General features: G+C 35.7%; 1 protein-coding gene across 6 annotated transcripts in view; it reads right to left on the bottom strand.

Moving 5' to 3' along the window:
• ANKS1B (ankyrin repeat and sterile alpha motif domain containing 1B) overlaps positions 1-19,461 on the bottom strand; it is a 455,171-nt gene that overhangs the window by 290,355 nt on the left and 145,355 nt on the right. For all 6 annotated transcript variants that reach the window (XM_026865589.1, XM_026865597.1, XM_026865606.1 and 3 more), the window contains exon 11: positions 6,312-6,448. In XM_026865589.1, coding sequence (XP_026721390.1) covers positions 6,312-6,448 — 137 coding nt within the window. The remainder of the gene's footprint in view (positions 1-6,311; positions 6,449-19,461) is intronic.

Genomic DNA, 19,461 nt, shown 5'->3' with positions numbered 1-19,461 from the left:
TGGGGGGTGGGAAATCAATCCTGTGAGACAATTCCAACCATAACCTTTTTTTCTGTAATTGGTACTCAGTATTCCAGAGTAACAGAATTTCATAATGTCTGTCCTATATTCAGTCAAACATAGATGAATTGCTAACCACATCTTAATGGCATTGACAGTATACCTCTTACTTCTTTGTTTTCCTTTTTTTTTAAAGGCTATTTAGGAGCTTTCTTTATCTGTTTCTTTGTTTATTCATTTCAACGTCATTACAATGAGAAGATATCAAACTGTGTGCAGTAGATTTCCATAGACACTTTAAAGGTTTAGAAAAAATATATATAGAGAGAGAATTTTTTGAAACACATCTCCATACCTAGAATCAAGGTCACTGACTGCTGTCAACTACCTTAAAGTGCTTTGCAGCCCTGATGGATATATGCAACCTTGGAAACACTACATTACGTAGGAGAAATCTCCAGGCCAGGCACACTAATGATGAGGACTACATCTGCCCATCTGTAGACTGTAGACTACATCTTCATTTTAGTGAGAAAGCTCAGCAACTTTAAAACGCTCAGCACCTTTCAGAACTTCATAAAATCCTGTACACAGGGGTGGTCTTCTACCTTGGAAATGATGGGTTTGATCGCCCACAAAATCGTAACTCTCAGTAGTCTTTTTTTAAGCCTTATTTGCCTCTTGTGCTAAGCATGGACACTGAATATGGTTGTACAAAGTCCAGCACAACAACATCCCAGAAAAAGTGTGCACCCGAACAAGAAACATAGTGTGCCTGCACAGAATTTCTCCATGGTGACTTTCCTGGTTATTCCCTGCCTGGTTGAGCATGTTGTAACTTGGGCTGAGCACAGAAAGCAGTTCATAGGAGAAAGAAGATCCTTACACCCCAGCTGTCTTGTGATCTCCTTCAGTAAGTGAGCAGTGAGAATTTACTGCTTAACTGTGCTCTGCAGCCCTCCTTTTTATGCTAAAAATGTAGCAAACCAGATTTTTTGTGTTGCAATACAAGTTCAGTAGATACATCACGGAGTTCTCATGTATTTGTGCACTGGTGGAACAGCCTGCAGTGGGGATTACTCCATGTTTGCAGAGACAGGCATGTGTCAACTCAAGCTCAGTGTGACAAGGGATGCATGTCATTTGGGAAGAACTAAGGATACTGCAGCAAGGTGTTGGCATAGGGGAGGAGCCAGGGTTACTTCACCATGAGCAAATTGTTAAAATCCTGTTATGGAACAATTAGTTCTGAAAATTTATTTTCTGGAACTCTGATTTTCCAGAGCTGCCTCAAAGACTTTGTTTGTTTGTTTGGTTGGTTTTGTTCAAAGTAATTGCTGCACCTAACTGTAAAAAAGATGAGATACAATTTCACTGAACATTGAACATCACTATGGCTGGTCTGTCCATTTATGTCCAGGGTGGTGGAACTACATGGTCCCTGTCTTTCCCTGTGACTAAAAGAACTACATATACATAGGTATGCCCAGCTCATTGTGCACGCAAAAACTAGTTATACATTAGTCAAGGCACACTTGGTAGCCCAAACAGGTGGGATAAGTCTATCAGAGACTATCAATGTCCTGCAGGATTCTATTAACACTTGAAGAAAAATGAGGCAATTTCTTTTGTCCTCTACTGTTTAAACTTTTCTATTGCTAGATGTCTTAGCCAGAGGAATGATGAATCATAGATGGACTTGTAACTTCACTTAAAAGGGTTAAAAAAGATAAATAGAAAAAATGACTAATGTAAATATAGCACATCCAAAAAAACAAGAAAAAAATCCCATATTGTAATGAATAGATTGTTGAAGATCTTAGCAATAAAACCAATGAAATTTCATCATTAGACATGCTAAAATTCTCTGTTCCTTTGCCTTTCTACCAGAATCCCTCTTTTATGTCACTGAAACAACAATTCTTAAGGTTGGGTTATTCGCATAAAATGAGAAAAGTACTAATTCATAACAGATAAAATCCAAGTCACTTTTAAATAATCCACTTTTAGACATCAAAAGATTATCTACAGTTAGCCATTTGAAACATAGATTAGAAAGACAAGAAGAGAATATGCAAATGCTGGATTACATTTAATAAATAATTTAAAAGATGAGAAGTCAGAATTCAATTTTATGAGAATTGGCTGATGACTGACAAGGGAATAGCACCAGCAAAAGAAACAGTCTCTTAAGAAAAAAGGTGCTCTTTCTCCTTCTGTGTATATAGTTTATTTGTTCAAACGAAGCTGAACAAATAATTAAGGAGAGCCTTATTAAACTGAAGTGACATGAAGTGTCACATGCAGCCCAATTTTGTTCAGGCTTCGTCCAGACCGAGAGCTATAGGAATTGTGGTAGAACAAGCTCAATTTTACTACCAATTTCTAAAATTCCAGTCTGTTAAGGTAAATTATATTTTACATATGTACTAACAAAACTTAGTCAAAACTTAAGAGAGCCTAAAATTTCAGAGGGCTTTAGTGAACTCATTAACCTACTTGGTCTTCCACCACATCTTGTTTTTTCTCCCACTTCACAGAGGCATATGTCTTTAATTTGAAAGTGTATTACTTTCTCGAAGTCTTCATTAATTAGCAATTAAAGAGTTAAAACTTACTAAGATTTCTCTGGACAATCTGAAAAAAAACGTTCAAGTGATTCAAACCCTGACCTAAATTCTGTTTGTTTCTTAACTGCATATATGTAACTTTTCAACAAATCCTATTTTTCAGTGACTGACCCTGTGAAAATTCAAAAACAAGACATATATTTGCAAAATGCTAGATCACAGGTACAGGCCATAGCTAAGGTGCACAGATAAAAGAGCACACAGATTCCTGAATTACTGTTATGTGTGATAGCTTCAGGATTGGAAGCTGTAGAGGTGGGTGGCACTGTGGCACTGAACTTCGTATTCCTTCTCTGATCTGAGTGAGCCTCTTTCCAGAGTGCTGCACTGTGCCAGTTAAAATAGGTTTCAGCTTTAGTAATAGTACTCTTAATTGAATAGTTGAGACATATCCAAAGAGAGTTTTAGATAATTTTAGACAGCAATGGGGTCTCATAAAGGACGAGTGGTAGGGTCATAGCCACCTGCAGGTTTCTCAACTCAAAATTCATCATAATTAATTGAAGAAAGGAAAATACTCCAGAAAAGCAAGTGAAAGGTTGGGGGAAAATAGAAATTCCCAGTCAGGTTTTGTGATGGCATGTTTTTAATGTAAGAAGAGGAGTAACTAGGGCCAGGTTAAGAGACAACTAGAAGGAAAAAGACAAAACATGTTTTGAGTGCACTCTGAGGAATCCCTTAACTATCCAGACCCAGACGCCACAGGACACACACTTTGTGTATAAGATTGTTCCTGTCTCACACTTCCCAGCTGTGGTACTTTCACCCCATGGACTGACAGTGCAGCATCACAGCCTCCCTCCTCTTCAGGGACAACATGTGGCCAGTGTGGCTGACAAGGTCCCCCACCAGCTGCATTTGGTATGTGAGCGTCTGAACCAGGAGAGGGGAAAGGCCATTGCGCCATGCTAAACCTCACATTCATACAAACGTCTTCAAAATCTGTCATGTGCTGAAGCATATATATGCACTGCCACCATGTGAGCTGTCATGCGGTCTTAGAAATAAAATGCCAAAGAAAACAGGAGGCAGAATGACCCCCACCTCTGCCTTCAAAATCATGCTCACCAGGTTTCTCTTTTCCACTCTCTACCACCGCCTGCACTCACCAGACTGGTGGGAGGAAGGAATCTTTGATCCCCTCTACTGCTGCTTACATAGAAACAGTGTTTTTCCTCACTGCGGGTAAACTGTTATATGCACAACACTCCAGGAAAGATAAATAAGGGTATAAATGAAAATAACAATATGAGTTAAAAGGCCAGACTTCCCTGGCAGTTTCATCCAAGCTACCAAAGCCTGCCTAGTGCAAAACTAGCTGCTGAAGAGTTTCCCATTCTGCCTTTTATTGGCACCTTCCTGTGCTGGGTGCACATGACATATGAAACTGGGAAAGGAGTGACAGCTGTTTAGGAAATTCATATGATCCCTGTTTTAGATCTGTATAAAAACTGTTTATTTTGCTAGAAAAATGCTAAGAGGCCCTGTCAGACAACAGAAAAATAATTATTTTGCATGCATTGTGTAACACTATTCATTAGTTTTACATGAGTGGTGAGAGGTCAGTCAAGAATAGAATCCTATTGTGTTCAACTTCAAAGAGCTTGGCATGTAATTGAATGCAGCAGACATGGAATAAAGGAATTAAATATGCAGGCAGAATTAATACTAATGGTTAGCAAACATCACATTTCAAATATCTACAAGTTCTTTGTCTACATTCTTGGGTTGTGATCTTGGGGGGTGGTTAAGTAAGCAACAAAAGCGAAGGAAGAATACTGAAGCAATGTGCATAAAACATGAAGAAAGGAGAAGCATAATGGGATGTGAATGTTATAGTGTATCCAACTTCTTGTGTATTAGTGCAGTGATTTACAACATACATTAAGCATAATGTACGTTATATATGTACAGCAGCCTACATATGCCATTCTGCTGTTATTTTCTGCATAGGAAATATGCCACACATAGAGCCACATGAGAGACATTTCAGCAAATGTGGTAAAGTTCTGACCATATATATCACACAGCTAGCTAGCTTTTGTTCTGCAGAACGATGAGAATACTGGAAGTCAGTAAATGTTATGATTTAAATTTGAAAATATCTCCCCAGAATCTGCTGAATCCATTCAGAGTTAACTAGCAGGAGATCATCACCATTCAGCGTTCTGGGTCCATCTGTTGGCAATATCATGATGGAAACAGCTTTTTAAATGCTATTTTCAATAAACTATCACACAACAGCTTGTTCCAACAATATTCCAATACCTTTCTGTTTGCTTGCCACCTACTATAAAAAACAGCTTAGAGGGAAGGAGGCATTTCTGTACTATACTGATGTAGGGTGGGAGGGGCAGAAAGACTATAGGAACAAGCAAAATAAGAAACAAATATAAAAAAAGAAAAGGAAAAGAAGCTGTTATTTTAGACCCCCCTGCAATCTAAATTTAAGCTAGGATGTGGAACCCAAACTACTGTAGTATGAAAGAGGGATGGTCTGCACCAGCCACCTATTAGAATATTTGTGCATTGACTGCGTCAGCTATAAGAAACCAATGGCTCCTAGAGAGAAATGGCAGGTGCACTTAGTAATTGCCTTTAATTTTGCAAGACCTTCTGAACATTGTGTTCCAATGAGTACTGAAAGGAAGATCTACCTCCATCACTGTACTCTCAATTGTGTGGCACCAAACAATCTGTCCTATATAATTCTTACCAAAGTACCACATATCCTTCAGTTTACTTCTCAAGTAAAACAAATGCCAGCAACATACTGATGATGCAAATCCTGCATCCACTAGAATCAAAATGGCTCAGTTGCAGAGATCAGCTCAGCAATGAAGGACAGATGGCTGCATTTGAACCGAATAATTGGTAGGAGAGGAATAAAAGTTCTTTTGGTTCACATCAAAGAAGTTGCACAGTTAGTCAATTTATCATGTAATTGTCACAGTTAGCTTTGACACACTTTATGTCATGCTTTTTTAAGCAGGGAAATAGATAATCCCCTGAGATTTCTTCTGACCTATGTTATCATATGGTCCTGTGGCTCTAAAAAACCCTCCTTTATGTGGATTACCTCTATACTACTGAATCAAGTCCTAAGATCTATTTATTGTGAAGCAGTTATTTTAAAAGGCTGTACTCCTTAAAAAAAATTACAAGGGGCACTCAAGTTTTCCAAGCGTTAAGCATCTTGTTTACCAAACACTATTAGAAACACATGCAGTTAGGAGGGATGGAAGTCAAGAAGCAATACTACATGAGAAATTAAGCTAAAGAAGGTATGAAATATTGCAGAACCATGTAAATGGAGATGCAGAAAGAAGAAAGAAAACCTGAAAAAAGTAACAGGGATAGAAACAGAACATAAACTTGGAAGAAAACTAATATTACATAACAATACAAAATATTACATGAAGGCTTCATTCATCATTAGTGCTGTAAGAAAAATGTACTGATATCTCTCTGTACATTGTGGGGCTCATTCATAAAATATTCAGTCTTCTCCTGCTATCAAGATTGCGTCCTAAATACAACAAATATTTTGTTTTCTGTTTATCTATCTTTGACCTATTCATATGTTTATAGTGATAAAATATTCTTAGAATACATGCATCATTGCCTGCTTTTAAAATGAAAAATACAACTAATAAGAGGATGCTTATGGTGATCACCTACCTGAGGACGTATAACTTTCACTATATTTTTAAGTGCAGTGTCTGGTGATGGAGGAGAGCAGTCAGGTGTTGGGCCTGTAGAGCTGTTTCTATGGTTACCAGATCCTGGTGTGGTAACTGCTACCTGAGGTGCATTATCTGTGAATAAAAATAGCATTTATGTGAACTCACAAATACTTCATACATTTTAAAATAAAAAAATAATTTTGAAAACAGAACGCTACTCAGAACACTTTTTCAATTTACAAAACCTGTCATAATTTAAATGTATTTGGTAAGGAATGTACTGCATATCTACACTTATTTTGTCAGCTCATACATACATTCTGTGTTAAGGCAGAATTCAGTGCTCTCTTAATACCTAAATAAAATGAGGCACAAACCAAACACAAATATTTTACTTTTGCTATCCTGAATTACCAATTGTAAATCCAAGTACTATCATTATAACAAGGGTGACTTGGGAGTTTTATAATGCAACTCGTATCTCATCCTGGAAAATCCTAACACATATGACCCAGTTCAACAAGTTATATAGACACACAATCAATTTAGCACATGCTAGTAACCATCAGTGATAACTTTCCTGGACACTGTGAGCAATGTAATGGATCAGCAAGGATTAAATACATGAAAATACACTCAGCTTCCAAGACGAAATTTGCATCCTCCATAAAGCTTTGCACTGCAGTAGCTACCTTTCTAGCAGTATCTCAGCTAGATAACCTACAGGTGCCTTAAAATTATCTACATACTTGCAGGTACATAGGAAACTGCTGTTTCGACATATTTTGTGATGCTGTTACCATTTTATGCCACTGTGAAGGACCATTAAAGGGATTTAAAATATTGTTCTTACCTTCTCTAAATGTTCCTAACACTGTTTCAACAATGTAAAGAAAAGCTAGTGAAAATCAGTTCAGAAGATAGAGAGGACTATGAAATAAGGCACAGCTTCCCAGCTGTGATGGTAATCAAGCACCAGAATGACTTAGCAGGAGGCCAAAAGCTCCACATTACATAATCATAATGGTAATACTGTAAGTTTCAGGGGAATATTTCATGGCAAAAAGGACTTGGAAACTTGAGAGCCTACCAAATTTATCTAGGAAAGACTAGCTCTCATACTGAGTTTCTGATAGCTGCTATAGATGGGGCCAACAGGGAAGTATTTATGGCTGTCATTCTCTTCTAGTTCCTGGCTCGAGTTGCAATAAGCTAAGAGATGTTTCTGTACAACCCAGATAATACCAGGCCCCAAGGATCATCTGGCAGCTAAAAATTACTGAATGCAGCATGATCTAACAATATTCTTTCTTGCTTCCATCATACATGAGAAACCGTCATTAGGATTATACAATTGGAGTTTATTCTGATTTTTGAATGCTGAGGACTTTCCGTCATTCATTTTCTTTGTTTCAGGGCAAAGGAAATAGAATAGGATAGGATAAAGTCGATATATTAGGTTACGTTTTATATGTCCAGAATACCCAAAATAATTTTTTAAGAGGTTAGATAGACTCAGATTTTGGATTAACTGGACTCCTCTAGCATGGACTATAAAAATAGCTATGCTGATTTACATGCTGACAAATCTTACTAATTTGCTTTGCTTGTTGTTTGATTATTGGCTCAGCATACAAGGTTTTAAAGGAGAGAAGGTGTTACAGTGCCATCATGATCACATTTACCACTATCTCATGGACATAGGAAAAAAGATAGCGATTTCAAAATTTCTCACAGGATTAGACAGGTTTCAACATTTTATTCTTAACTTCCAAATCTTACTGCTTCTTAAAATTCTATTTGCCTTTTTTTCCCAATTTTTAAAATATTCATTTTAGAAGCAGACTCAGTATTTACAATAGACACACTAGTGCTTCACACAACTTGCCTGTGCATATTCATCTCTTCCCTATGTATCAAAAGACTGTAATTACAAATTATGTCACCACTGCTTGGAAGTTGAAGGTCAGGTTGTTCCCACCACGACTGAAAAATATTTTACCCTCAAGCCACACTAGCATTATTTAAATTAGAATTACACCATTTGATTACAGACAGGTGGCTTGATTTCAGTTACAGTGAAACGTCTTAATATTGAAACAACTCCACCAAATCCAGAAATCCAGATTAGCTATTTACTGGTCTATTCCAGTTATTCCATATTTCACCAACAGTTATTTTATACATTCTTACAGAAAAATTATGAAATTGAATAGCACTGAATCAGAATTAATTAATATAATTTTTGTTTTAAAATTTATGAATTTAAGTTCTTAAGTAATTTCATATTGGAAATATATTTTTTTACATCACCTTTTAATGAGAACATTAAGAAAGGAAGGAAGCAGCAAGATATAAACACCTCACAAAATATATTTTTTTACGACAAAATATATTTTTTACCACACTGTCATATATAATACAACTGCAAAAAAAAAGATGCTTTTTGTTCAGTGTTCAGTTTTATATATCATTCAGTTCAATATTATTGAAGTCTAATTAATATAAGTATACTTATCTTGTTCATGAAAATGTTTAACTATGTATGTACACTAACCTCATGTCTGACAAAAAATATTATGAAAGAATTAACATCATAACATCCTTTTGTAGGAAGAAAAGTTGGGTCTGCTATCACTGACATTTCAAGTACTCAGCAATTCATTTGCAATGCAGTCTTTCAGAACAAAAAGGATTTCTGAATAAAATGAAAACTACATTATGTAGTGTGTAATATATGTCTATCTAACAAGACTGAGTTTTGGAATAAAATTTCACGGCCTCAAGTTAAACTTCTGCCTTTCTATGCTAGTAACTAAATTGCTATCCAAAGAAATGGCATTTTGTTCTCAGTCATGAGTGGTTCAGAAACTGTTCTTCAGACTTGCAAGGTGAGATTTCTCTAAATACAACTACGTTTTAGTGAGCAAGCTAAACTCCTCTTTAAGTCAACGAAACCCCATTAAACCAGTATTAATTAGAATTTATTCTATGTTTAGATATATTATCCTGAAGAAATATTAGGTCAGAGGAAGAAGCCCTAAGCTTCATTAATTTTACTAAGGTATGCATTAGCTTTAAACAAAGTTTAGATAGCTAGCTCAGACACTTCTATTGTAGACAAATACAGCAAGATTCACCTGCCAAAGCATTGTTAACTAGCGCCATCTCAAGTGGTCTAAGGAAATTCAAGGTTTCTGCAAGAGGCCTGCAGGAACTATGGACTTTTGCTGCCCTTCTAAAACATCAGCTTGGGACACCCAAAAGCATTTCAAACGTCAACAGGCAGCTATATATGGGCAACTGAATCAAGGTCCTAAAATCAAGAGGGATGAATCCCAGCTCACACTCTTAAAAACTGTAATCATTATTTTCAAAAGATCTTTGTGAAAATGATAATTTATTTCTACTGTCACAGTAAAAAATTATAGTATTTTTTTCCTGAGGCATACAGGATATTAGGAAGTCAGCAAAAGAGGGGAATGCAAGGAGCTCTTGGTATTCATGGATGTGGTGACTGCTTTACACTTTGAAGGGTCTCTCAGATTTGAGACTGGGGAGACCAAAATGGAAGTGAATATTGTCTTCTTTTAGTATATTCTAAGAGCATACTATGGCATTCTTTTACTGCTATTTTCTCCTAAGATGTCAGACAAAACCATAAAAATGTAAACTGTTTAACTGAAACTACAAAAAAAGTCATGCACTGGGAACTTTGCCTTCTATTGTGCTGTGTGACATCAGCAGTCAGTTAGTGGACTTCTTTCATGTGGTACACTGCATAGAGAAAAATGCCCTTATGGATAGTAATAGACTATATCACCACAGTTCAACAAATGTTTCATCAAAATTTTCATCCCACTATCCATGTACTGTGAGGACAAACTGCTCACTGGAACTTTTCTAATAGATAGTTTTCCTCATAATGTACTCAAAGCAAAGGCACTATACGTATATAATGTCACAATATTAACTATCAGGCAGATACCAAGTATACCAACCAGAACATTTCCTACCACATCTCAGCAAGCAAAATATCAAAAGCCAAAAGTCAGCCCATATTCCAGAAATATAGTTATAATTAGATGTCACCTCAGAAATAAATCTTCACAATGGAACACACAGCTAATCTGTAGTTTTCCACTTTCTTTTCGGAAACATGCTAGCTTCCTTTACAAAATCTACGGTTATGACTGTATTAGCTATTGCATCAGTTATTTCTACAATTTAGTGTAATGGCAATGGATCAGCAGATCAAAGCAGTTGATCCTCATGACACTCCATTTAGAATATACATGGATTTGAATTTTTAGCACTACATAGCATCTTATTCATTCTACCAAACATCCCCACCATACACATACCTTGTAGCTTCCAGAAGGACCCTATACTTTTGGTGCCCACCTGAAATGGAGCTTCAGATCAAAAAGGAGTCTAGTTTCTGTGCTTCAAAACCATACTGTGACTGAAGCAATGAACAGTAACTGGGATCAATGATTTATTTCAAATTCACACCCAGTGCTCTGTACCAAAATGTAAGTGTATACTCAGCCTATTTTATTTCCACACTCCAATTATTTGTGGAATCACTTAAATATTATATGCTCAGATTTACAATTTGCTATAAGAACAGAAGAAATGTATATTTAACTTTACAGATATAGACTAGTAATAACCTAGAACGAGATTATATGCTACACATCTAATGATGTGTATAAATACATATAATACATATAATAAATTCTAAAATCTCTGACAATATAATACTAGACATGAACAAAATACTTAAAAGCACAAAGCCTAATCATTATGACCTTGTAGAGCTTCATACTATAACCTCAAGGCCTGGATGGATTTGCACTGCAACTTCAGGAGAAAGAACAAGAAGGGAGGAAAATGAATGGGCACATATATACGAATGCATGAATATATATATATATATATATATACACACACCTGCATATTTATATAACCAACTACTTCAACAAGTTCTTTTTATTCCCCAACCTGTGCTCAGTGTGGAAGATTTTGTGCAATGTTTCAAACTACATGAAGGTTGGCCCAAACCCTGCATCTGTTTTGGACACCCCAGCATCAGTATAAGTCAAAAATGTGAATAAAGCTCCAGGTGGCTTGATGCTGTCTGGGAACAAAGTGCTTTTTAGTGTGGTATGAAGACAGACATGTTCGGTCAGTTATAGAAGACTCAATTTGCTAGACTATTAGAAAACTACTAGAGAAACAGTTATTCAGTTTGGCATTTTCTATGGTTTTGGATCTGTCTTTAGAAAAAAATCTTGGAATGCCTTTGTTATATGTTCTCTTAACATCAAATGTGTTATATAGAGGCACAAAGCTCTGAAAAGAATATGGCAATGCTAATCATCCGTCTCGGCCAGAAATCAATCATAACTACATATAAACCTTGGAAGAGTATAAAAGAAGATAATATGGAAATAGTACTATTTCTGGAGGATCAGTCACCAGTGACTGAATTTACATACATCTCCTCATAGAGGTCAGAGCCACCAGAAGGGTTAGTTTCATTGGCTGTTTAAGAAATGAACAGATTAAAGTAGGTCCCTAGTCATATGGACTAGATTTTAGTGCTCTTCAATAATGGGGGAATGATAATCTAGTCATTTAAAAAGCTTCATAACTGGAATGAAAGAAGAGTTGCCACTTATAACCACACTGGAGTGATAAATAAACCAGTATTTTCTGATTCCAGGGATAATCGAAGACATGAAAGTTTTGTCAGGGATATGCTTATATCCTCATGTTGAGAAGATCAAGAAACTTGACCAGATTATGCCTCAGGGAATCTTTCCTACTGTTGCTGAGCTTTATCTAAAAGTGAGAGACCCAGGCCCACATGAAGAATCATGAGAATCCTGTTCCTTATGGCAAAGAGAACGTGGGGACAGTGATCTTCCTGAAGCTTACAGAGGACTCATTAAAATAAAATTAGTCCTTTCTAAGGCAAAGCAAGGAGAATCACCCCATTACACTTAAACATACCCATAGACAGATTTCAGGGCAAGTCTTAAAACAATATATTTTGTATGGAGACAGCACTACCTAGGCTCAGTTCATTCATCATGGGTCAGTCTAGGCTGCTGGATTCCATCAGCAGTAAATTTACAAGGCAGGAGCCTAAGCCAACAACTAGGAAGAAACTAACAAAGGCCCAAAACTGAGCAGAGTAGTCACAAAATAGTAGGAATTGTCTTAATTTGATACAGAGCTGCCATATATAAGATTTTTTGGATGGCATGTGTGATAAAAATGTGATGTCTCCTGTAAGTGGTGGACCCATTGTAAAGATTCACAGCAATTGCATACAGTAAATTAAGACAGGCTGCAGTTCATACAGAAATCCAGGAAAAAATTGGAAAATCTCCTATTTTGTCAGGTAGATAACAAAATCATTCATGTTATATAGTAGGCCCCCAACTGAGGGACTAGGCAATTTTCCATATAGGATTCAGCTTTAAATTTGTTTTAACGTGACTAAATGTCCAGAGCAAGGCTCTCCTACATGACTATTCAACATGGCATAAATATAGGAACTACAGATAAGGACAAACATGTATTTCAGGATTTCAGGGAACAAACATTACAAGAGACATTTCAAAAGAGCAGATGGAATACTGAATAATAGAATCAGTAGGTAGCTACACTGGGTGCGCAGAGAGAACAGCTGGACTAAACTGTTTGAACTTGTTCTTTTGTTTCCCACACTTAAACCTGAATAACCATTGTTCTGAGTAAGATTGTAAATATATATCTGCAACTGCCTTGTTGAAAGCACTTAAGCTATAACTGGCCCAGTCTTGGATGTGGCAGCTATATCAGGGTTGTGTTTAATTACCAGTGAAGTGCATTCCAGTGGCAGCGGGGGGTCTGCTTAGTTGTTTCTGCATCATCCACAAGAGTTGTGTATGACTATTATCAATTTTTTATCTCCTTTAATCACCCACCCGCACAAATAGACTTGGGAGCTACTTCAAGCTTCCATAACCCTTGTAATACCAGGCAACTGTCTGGAAAAATGTCTCTCATTAAGTACTAATGAGAGATGATGGGTGATTTTCACCATTTCCTGAGTAACCTTTTGAGACTGCCTTTGCAAGCTGTTGATGTCTAATTGAGCATTCAAAAACAATGCTATACAGTTGCCATATTTTTTTTTTTAATGGTTTTTTTTTTTCATGGCTTTTCCATGTTTAAAAGGTTTGTAGTGAAATGACTGCACTTGCCTAGACAGATATTTCATAGATTTCTACATTTTCCTTGTCTCAGCATGTAGTCATCATGCTTCTGGAAGTTCAATGAAAAGCACAGGTATAGTTACAGGTGCCAAAATATTTTTGTTTATTTCAGTCATGCACTAAAAAATTGAATTCCTAGTAGTCCTGTAAAAAGAGGTCCTCCAAAAAGAATGATACATATTGGGGATGCTTCTGCTTATTTTTAAATTTAACTCACCAGTGTGAGGCCACTGAATGGTATCATATGCACGACTTAGTATTCCATAAGGATTTTTCTATTGTCCAAAGAGAAAAACTAAACTGTGGTGTGCAGAGAAAGTATTCTACTATTGCAAATGCAATAGATGATTAGTGAATTAGGCTACATTTTCAAATTATCTCAGAATATAAACTGAAGAGTGATGAGAGCAAGTGCTCTCAAATAATTTCAGTAATACTGATTATAGCCATACTCCTCAGGGATCAAACTCAGTTAATAAATAAAGTAGTCTTGAAGATAAACCTTTCAATATGCATCTATCTTTAGTTGCAATGAAATTTAATTTATGGACAAAACTATATTTTAATGAGCTTCAGTTCTTCTGAAGAATTAATTAGTTAATATAGCTTTTTATCAGAACACTGAAGTCACAAAGCTAACCAAAATATTTTAAAGCCAGAGAGCTAGAAACGATGTTTTAAAATGTTTCAATCTCCAGTTATTCTGATTTAAAGTATCTAAATTTTTGAGCCACTTCATAGAGCTCAACTCTCACTCTGAAAACGTATATTTTTGTATTTAATATATATTTACACAGAAGAAAGTATTTTGTTCCAAACTAAATATGTATATTTTATCCAGTGTAACAGTATACTCATTAAGCATTAAGAATTTGTCTAGCAGATAGTTTGTACTACTAATTCAAGACGTCAGAATTCAGGGAATTTTAAAAATCTTTGCTGTTCATTCTGAAAGCAATATGGAAATATCTGTACCAGAATGGACCACTTACCTAGCCCAATATTTTGCCTTGATAATGTCCAAATGATTTGAAAAAGTTACTGTGGCTAATTTTGGAATAACACAATCCAGTTTTCAATCATTAACAACTAATCTGTGGCACTACAGCATTATAGTTTACAGTAACTAAAAAACCCCAAACACTTGACCGTATTTTTTAATTTTTGTAATTAACATGCCAAAGAATTGTGCCATATATTATTTTTACATATTTTTTATTTATACTTAGCATTTTATTCAGAAAAATATTCAAATTCTATCCTTTTTACTAATAGTCCTGCATTAATTTATCTCTCCTGCAATTTAGATGAAATTATATATTATAACAACATTATATATTTACGTATTAGTAAGCTTACCGTCTGACTGACAGAGCAGGATTTACATAATTCCTGCTCTGAATGTTTAGAATCTTAATACGCAGCATATTAAATTTAGTTACTATCACAGTGTGCAGTGGTTTTCTCTTCTTGTTTTGGTTTTAGGTTCTCTAAGATCCACAGGCTAGATCTGTATATTTCTTAAAATTCTTCCCATTAAGTATTCCCACTAATGCAACCTACTACATTTCTTATAGAGACCACAGGTATGGAATTTGGATAGACCCTTGGAATTTTTTGAGAAATGCAGTCAACTATATAATGGAATGATAAAGATAGCACAAAACTTCACATATATTGAAGGGGTACCACTGTTTGTATTTGCTATTGATAGTAAATGAATAAATCACAACTTCTAGACCATGCAACTTCTACTCATTTGCTTGACATAGAGCCAAATCAGTATATTCAGAGAAGAAGGAATATTCCAACATAGTGGGGCAGAAACAATCAAACTGTGCACCCAGTTGATCCCATCCAACCACTAATACCAAAAGAAAGATTACTAAGTATGTTTTTTTTGGCAAGATTTATGGTAAAAAACATGGCTTAAAACTATTCAGTATTCCTTAACTTCAATTCTTAAACTACAACAAAGAATTACAATCAAATTACACTGGAAAACAGGTAGGTATTTAGCCAAAAGAAAAGGCAGGATTCACAGAATTCTTGTCACTCTTACTGCCAGAACTCCTAACCACTAACGGTTTCCTATCGCAGATTCATTATTCCACTAGAATATGAGTCACAAATGATCACAAAGGGTGTTTATCAGGCTGTTATCTAGCAGCTGGACAAGCAATTTATAAATATATTGCTTTTTGTTTGCAATGGCTTCACAGGGCATTTAACACTTTTGTTAAATTTATCAATGGCAAATCCTTGTTGAAGTTATTACAAGCTGGATGAGAAAAAGTCTGAAAGAGAACTTCTATAATCAGAAAACAAAATTTTTGGCAAATTTCACTTACACAATATTCACAGAAAGTTTTTATATTTTTTTCATAATAATGTAAGACAGAAATAAGTGTCAAAATAATGGAAATGTTTCTGAAGAAAAAAAATTTAGTTTCAATCCCAGCACTACTGGTAAGAAGCTGGTTTTATTTGTGCTATATTATTTAAGTATCATCCAGCAGGGAGGGAATGATATCTGAAGGAAAAAAGACAGGAATGAACAGCTGGAGCTGGAGTGGGAAGAATATTTTTACTAAGCTGGTTTTAGTACACCCATCCGGAACAGATACTACTGCATACAATGATATATTGTGCTATTCAAAGAATAATACATCCTGCCCTGGAGCAAAAAATATGAAATGGTCCTTCTGAAGACTTCCTTCTTTCTGAAAACGATAAAGCGACTGAGTGTGAAAATATTCTTTCATATGGGTGTTTCCAAGTCTGTAGTATTTGAAGGCATATCAGAAGAAAAAGAAAAGACTAGTTTGATATCCTGTTGCTGTAGAAGATTTATTCTATCATGAGCTGCAAGTAAAGATATGCTTCATCTGTACACTTGTGGATTGGCAATACAAACTCATTCCCATCCTGTTTTGATATATAGCAAAATCCTACATCTATTGCACTCTTCAAATTTCCTTTTGAGGTCGCACAAAAACAAAAACAGTATGAAAAGAAAAAAAGGAAATCTCTGTAAAGTAATATAGAAGGAAACTTTTTGGCAGCAAGCTACATACTGCCATCAGGACTAGCAGATGCAGAAAGCGAGACAGAAGCAGAGAAAATGGAAGTAAATGAATGGCTTTTGTTTAACTTAAAATAGAACAGGAGGGGAAATCTTTACCTTTTTTTTTTTTTACAGAATGCAACACTGATTACCTTCACTAGGAATCAATGTTTTTCTATTTTTTAATCATCTCTGACACCGAACAAAACAAATAAATCTGTTCATTATGTACAAAAATGTTTTATATTAGTAATTGCTTGGTATTTTCACAAATATTTTGATTTTAACAAAATTTAGCAATCTATGCCAAGATTTCTGCTTTCAAAATGTACTAAAGTTAGTAGAAAAGTTTATTTTTAAAAAACCCTCATGAAACATATCATATTCACATGAAAAACTGATTTCCCAATAGAACACAATTAAAGGTATTGAAAAATTATATACAACAACTTACATTTTTCACAAAATTGCCACATTTAAGTTGTTACTTACTGGAGAAGTAAAGATAGTAGGAATAGGGTATGATATTTTATCCTAAAAGACAGTATTTCAGATCTGATTCAGGTCAATGCTGAAATAAAATTATTAATACGCATATTCAGTTGATTGTATGATATAAGCTAAAACCATAGCCCAGTTTTGATGCAGTCAAGGACTAAAAAAAAATCCTCCTAAAGAGTATCAGTCAGAAGGGCCAGCAAAATGTTTTTGATTTGTTTGGCAGTGAGTAGAGGGGGCAGTTGTTGCTATGCTAGGTCTACTATAACTGTAAAAAAGAGTGCAAGGTTTCTAATTGCTTTCATATAAAAGCCAGTGACTCTCCACCACAATACTTGAGAAAGCACAGTAACTGTGTGGCAGTAGATGATCCCTACAGAGAGAAATGATGGAAAGGAGGAAGGAGGAAGCAGGCAGAGCTATAATCCAGAGACTTCAGTATCTGTTAGCAGAGCCACCAAACTGACACATGAATGCAGTGTATAGCTGCTCATGAATCTTCTGACAAATGATTTTCACCGTACATAAAAACTGATTAATCCGAACTGATTTTCTTGGGGAAATGTATCATTTTCTGGAGCAGGATGGAAGTCCTGGTGTGTATTTGCAAGAAAGACTAATGGGAAGAAAAAGACAAAGACTGCAAGGCAAGTGTCCCACAAAGCTGATGTTTTTCATCATTCAGTTCATGGGTCCTGCTGGAGCTCAAACTTATCTGACAGAGCGGGGCTGGGATTGAGTTCATATTTCATGGTCTGACATGGAGCTGGGATGCAGATAGGATGTGAAACACGGGCTCAGCACTGAATAGCATTCTCACATCCCATGATACAGATAGACCACTCATATATAGCCTGGTACTTATGGTTCTCAGCTTGATCCCAGAGAAGTGCTCTGATATGGGACATAGAAATAGAAGGGATTTCCCAAGTCATCATATCTAATATCTACAGTGCAGGCATCCACATAATAACAACTGTGCTACAAGGTACCTGTAGACTACAAATATATTCACCATCTACAGCAAGTCACAAAACACTCCGTAATAAAATATATTAAACCTGCAACCTTTAATACAAAATGTAAAAAAAGCCTGAAAAATAACACAAGGATCAGGAGAGATCAGGAGCATTATTAATGTCATAACTTTCTACAACAGCTGAGAATGTCTAGATGATCCTAAGATATGTATATTGCAGTGTTTACCGATTAATCATTCAAAGTTGAGCAGCTTTATCATCTGAAATTGAGAGACCAAAGTGGAGAAATTCATCTTCCACAAAAGACATCTGAGTTCTCTGTGTGATTCAGACATATCTATATTGCATTTCCAGTGTTTCTGAAAACCAGTTTAGCTTTTTTAATAGTACTTGAACTTTACTGCATTATAGATATAAGTCAAGTGAAGCAATAACTTTTTAGCACTGGGTCTCTCAAGTTTTAGGACTCAGTTCATCTTAATGCAAAATAGGACAATAGGCAAAGCCTTGAGTGTAAGAGAATAAGAAGTGTGAAGTCAAGACAACTGGTTCTCCCCAACTTCTAATATGGAGCAAGATTCACCCTGAAAAGTTTGTAGAAAATTCAATTTAAGGTTTGTAGAAAATTCACAGGTGCACCAGGAGACGTATAACATTATCTAAACGCGTACTGAAGATCCCCATGCAGGGCTATACGCATTATACAAGCTTACTAGATGCATGTAGCACGTAAACAAATTTATGGCGAGATGAAGTTTTACTATTGATGCTAATATTAGCAATTTGATGTGTTTTATAGCAATATTACCCCTCATATATGTATTAAATTATTGCCACTTATAAAAGGTACTACCACATCTGCTCAATTATCAAACAATCTCAGCAGCATTTTGAAGCATAGGATTACTGACTAGAATATGTTGTATATGGTCTATGCATATTCCTTCCCTGACTTAAAAGTACTTGCAAAGGACGATGCAATAGTCATTTAACAAAGAAAAACTCAAATCCTGCTAAATATTATTTGCATTTGGGTTTTAAAATGCAAAAGACCTCAAAATAATTATGTTCCTTTGAATTACTGTCTTGATTTGGAAAAGGAGGGTTGTCTGACAGCATGCAGTCAAGTGTATAATATGATCATTCTAGACAGTAATCACACTGGGATGGGCGAAACTGAGTGTTGGTCAGAATGCATGCACTTTAAGGAGCACTTATTTGCAAAAATTGCCCCAAACTCTCATTTGTTTTTCAACTGTAATTTAATGAAGAACAATAAAAAGTAATGAATCATCAGAAAATGTTTAACATATGTCAAGCAGCAGA

This window comes from Athene cunicularia, assembly GCF_003259725.1.
Source record: "Athene cunicularia isolate RWA chromosome 1 unlocalized genomic scaffold, athCun1 chr1_part2, whole genome shotgun sequence".
NCBI lineage: Eukaryota > Metazoa > Chordata > Aves > Strigiformes > Strigidae > Athene > Athene cunicularia.
The sequence above is the reverse complement of the archived record's forward strand: the minus strand, read 5'-3'. Positions and strand labels throughout refer to the sequence as shown.